Source organism: Rhagoletis pomonella, unplaced genomic scaffold (assembly GCF_013731165.1).
Source record: "Rhagoletis pomonella isolate Grant_MI unplaced genomic scaffold, Rhpom_1.0 Rhpom_scaffold_00007, whole genome shotgun sequence".
In the NCBI taxonomy this organism is placed as follows: domain Eukaryota; kingdom Metazoa; phylum Arthropoda; class Insecta; order Diptera; family Tephritidae; genus Rhagoletis; species Rhagoletis pomonella.
In genome coordinates this window covers 20,374,248-20,378,782 of record NW_023458561.1, presented here as the reverse complement: position 1 = coordinate 20,378,782, position 4,535 = coordinate 20,374,248, and the positions used below count along the sequence as shown (strand labels likewise).

Sequence of the window (4,535 nt, the reverse complement as noted above, 5' to 3'; positions counted from 1 at the left end):
TAGATTTTTTTTTTTAATTGCATAAATTTTTAAGGCAGTGTCACTCGATTGGTACATTTGTACAGATTTGTAAATTTTTATATTGGGCTATTGGTAAAAAAAGTGGGATTTTTTTTTTGCATTCAAAAGATTTCAATAAATTAATTTTCGTGATTGGGATAGTGAAAAATATTGTGGTGTTCAAACAATTGGGATACGATTTACACCAAATTTTAGCAAATACCCAATCGTGTGGCCTTTAAACTTGTATTTATACGGATGTTGGTAAAGAACGAACTATAAACTAACCGAAATTAAGTAACAACAAAAATAATATTTTAAAACTTGCGAAAATTTGGTGCGGATATAATTTTTTCGACTACTGTACATAAGTTGGCTATGATTACTCGGCCGTGCTATCATAGTAGCACAATGCCACTCATATTTGACTTACAAACAAACTACGGGCAGGAATTTCAAGATTCCAACCCTGCTTTTATGAAAATTGTATTTTTATCAGTATTTTCCTTTTAAAAAATTAAAAAAATTTTGCCAGAACCGCAACCCCCCCCCCGCAAAAAAAATACTGGCTACGGCCCGGGTTATAGCCCATTAAATTTTAGTGCAAGTTTGAAGTTACTAAAAAATCCCGTTGATTTTTGATACTTTTTTTTACTTTTGAATGTACATATTTATTACGCACTTTTTTCCAAATAAAAAAATTGCCAAAAATCAACATAGATAAGAAATATCGTCGATAGTCTGTAATGTCGATAGTCAGAACTATCGGTAATTGCGATAATGATGCACCATCGATACTACAGACAATTTCATCGATGGTTTGCCACCACTAGTACGCACTAAAAGTGGAAATAATGATAGGGATTGGGTATGGAAGAATACAAATTTGGAAGTGGGTTTCTAACAGTAGCATTTGTACTTGTATCTTACGAGTGTCAGTGTAGGTCCCGTTTGGTTTCTTGAATCCGCATATGGTATGTCATAGCTACTTGAAACTTACACTTATTTTAATAGATTTAGTGATTTAATTTCGCTTGTTATATTTAATTGTTTATTAACAAAAAGTAACGAAAAACTTTTTTTGATTAAAAATTGTTTTTTTTTTGCGAACGCTACTAAGTAATATACGCAGCTATTTATCATGTCTCATGTGTTCTTCGAAAGTGTATTAACTAAAAATATTGAATTGTGTAGAAAATATGAAAAATTGTGAAGCACGTGACTACTATTTTTTTATTTTGTTGAAGAAAAATGCGCTGCTTAGTTATCAATTAAGTTTTTTATATTCATACATACCGCCAAACCGAGATAATTGTTGGCGCAAAAATTCAAAATGCGCTTATGGGTCCCTTCAACGGTGATTTCGGTGCTCTGTGAGGAGGTGATAATACGTTCCATTTTATAAGTGCCTGCATCTTTAATATTAGTAATTTGTGTATTCAGAATATCACGAAATTGAGTGAGTGCCGGGCGTGAGGCTGAAGTGACGATATTGGATGAAGTGAAGAGACGATGACTCTGACGGAGAACGTTATCGGCGCCTGCGAAGCATTAATTGAAGCATTAATAAAGAACAATTGCAGGAAAATTGAACTTATTTAAATGTTTGCTTTGCATGTTGCATGTTTTTTTTTGCTGGCAACTGGTCTTTGTTGGAAGACATTTATTTGTTTAATTTTTTTGGTTTCTTTGCAGCCATATATGAAAATAGAATTCGAGAATGTTGCAACTGCTTACATGCATACTTATGTACATATGTATGTATATATAGTATATACTTTTCTCTCACGATTTTAATTCATACATCAAAAACGATGTATCCATTAGATCGTTTTTCACATCCACATGCGCATAGTTATTAAATCATCACACACATTAGGTCAGATCGAAATCACTGGATGACAAAAACCACAAACGCTTAGGTCTTTTTTTATGCGGTTTTTCAAACACTTTTTTCGCTGCAGTTTTACGTGAATCAATACGTGTTGAAGTGAAGAAATAAATTGTCAAGCTTTGCTTAATATTGCCCAACCAGATTTTTTATGCGGTTTTTTGGAATTTTTCACATGGAGTATCTGAATTTATGCGGTTTTTGAAAATGCTGGAACGCATCCTCTGCTTTGGTATGAAAGTAAAAAACTTTTTTATGCGGCTTTCTGAGGAACGCATAGACCGCATAAACAAAGGCCTAATTGTACTCATATCTTAACTGCACGGGAAGCCAATGCTGAGTTTTAAATTCACACATGAATTTTTTAGTTAACGATCCCGAAAATCAATTAACTCGAACTACTTCTTCTCACTTCGATTGCTCCAATGAGATTTTTGATGAGTATTTATTTATTTTTTATTTTTATTTTTTTCTTACGCGATCCAACGTAATACTTTTGGTTATTTGAATGTTAATACGCAAACCCTCAAAACTTTTGTGAAATATAAAAATCACATAATATAATAAATATGTATGTATGTACATATGTATGTATACTACACCGCACACCTCTTAGCAGAGCATTATTCGAGAAAATCGGCATCTTCTTGCTTTTCCAACAAGCAAAGAGCGCTTTCCGTTTGCTTAACTAAAATTCTCTGCTGCGCGACACACCCTCGATTACTTTCGCTTCTCGACTGAAGCATTGTCTGGGTGCCAATTCCACAACGACCGGCGACATTGTCAGCGTCCATGGAAACAAAATACATATACATAAATATGTACATACTATGGCATTCAATCCCAGGATCCCGGACACTTCCGAGATCCGCAGATTTTTACTGATTTATTTGCGTGAAACTAAAAAAAATTTATTCAATTGCATTTGACATGAAAAGCTAAGACCAGTCATTTGCACACGGGAGCTAATTTCAGAACCTGTGAATAACTGCACTTAAAGCATTTTAACTGTGTAAAAACGAGAAATCTGGTAGCACTTGAAAACGAAAGTAAAACTTTTACTTCATTTTGGTGGCGTGGTTTTTTGTAGTCAGAAATATTTTTTTCTTGGTTACTTATGCAACAAAATACGGTCTAGTCTCGCTAACAATACACTAGGTGCTCTAATTTTTCTGAAATTCTAACTTAAGAATTGAAATAGCACGAATATTTCCAGCCCTAACCACCAAAATAATGTAAACGACACCATCCGCGAATTGTAGTCTTTGACGAAGTATTATTTATATTTTTATGTAATTTATTGAATGAAAATATTTTTAAGAAATAGGAAATAATATTTAAACTAGGGATGTGCAATTATTCGATTACTCGACCAAGGTGGTTAATCAGTTTTCCGGTTAATCAATTACTCGATTAATTAAGATTTTGATTACTCAAAACGATGATTAATCGAGTTACTTGATATATGTATGACTACTCAAAAAAACTACTTTTGCTCGTTAAATGAGTTTGCTTTGGAAAATGTTTATTTTCTTTTTTTCACATTCTGTACATGAAAAAATTATGTTTGAAAACAGAAACGTTGTTTTCAAAGTATCAAGGAACTTCAACTGCTTCATATGTAAACAGTACTTTGAAATGTTGATTACTTATTTTACTCATAATGTTGATTAATCATAAATCAAATTACTCATATATTTTTGTTTTTGTTTAATCAAAATCTTGGTTACTCGAGTAATTGAACTTTTGAGTAATCATAATTTCCAATTAATCGAACAATTGAGTTATTTACTTTATGATTAATTAAAATTTTAATAATAATAACTGAGTTATTTACTTTATGATTAATTAAAATTTTAAATAATCAATTAATCGCACAGCCCCAATTTAAACACATTTCTGAAATATACATAAACGATCTCTCATTAAGCTTTATTTTTTCTTTATCGAAATTGTTGTTTTATGAAATAAAAGTATTCGTTAGCATTTTTTTATTGTCGTCGGCCGCAGTGGTGTAGTGGTAAGTAGTGCGCGCTTTCACTCATCAGCACCTGGGTTCAAGCCCTGGTCAAAGCAACATCGCAAAAAATATAGAAAAAAGGTTTTTTTCTTAACAGCGGTCGTCCCTCGGCAGGCAATGATAAACCTCCGAATGTATTTCTGCCATGAAAAACAGCTTCTCATAAAAATACAATCGCCGTACGGAGTCGGCGTAAAACTGTAGGTCCCTCCTCTTTGTGTGGCAACATCAAGGCGCACGCCACAAGTCGGAGGAGAAGCTCGGCCAAACACTAACATATGTGTAAGCGCCAATCTATTATTATTATTATTACTATAAATCCCAGGAATAACATTTTTCGCATCCCGAAATCCCGGATTTTTAAAATGCCTCGGGATTGAATGTTCTAGGACATGCCATACACCTACATATACTACATATGTACATATGAAGATGCACTAAACAGCCAATTGACCGATCAGTGACAACGTTTTTCATGAGCGCGCTACAAATAAACAATTATTTTTTGGTTTGGACAAACATATGGTTGATTTGATGGAAGAACGTCATAAAATAAAAAATCAAAAGTGCAAGATAGAAGGATTTGAAGCTTTTAGTTAGGTTTTCCTTATTATAATAGTAATT

At 33.0% G+C, this 4,535-nt stretch overlaps 1 protein-coding gene across 1 annotated transcript in view; it reads right to left on the bottom strand.

The window, feature by feature from the left end:
• Nucleotides 1-2,640, bottom strand: part of LOC118742426 (2-amino-3-ketobutyrate coenzyme A ligase, mitochondrial) — a 20,054-nt gene extending 17,414 nt beyond the window's left edge. Inside the window, exons 1-2 of the mRNA XM_036474492.1 lie at nt 2,501-2,640; nt 1,297-1,541 (exon numbers count right to left, since the gene is read on the bottom strand). Coding sequence (XP_036330385.1) covers nt 1,297-1,541; nt 2,501-2,534 — 279 coding nt within the window. The 5' untranslated portion in view covers nt 2,535-2,640. The remainder of the gene's footprint in view (nt 1-1,296; nt 1,542-2,500) is intronic.
• Between the last annotated feature and the right edge of the window lie 1,895 nt (nt 2,641-4,535).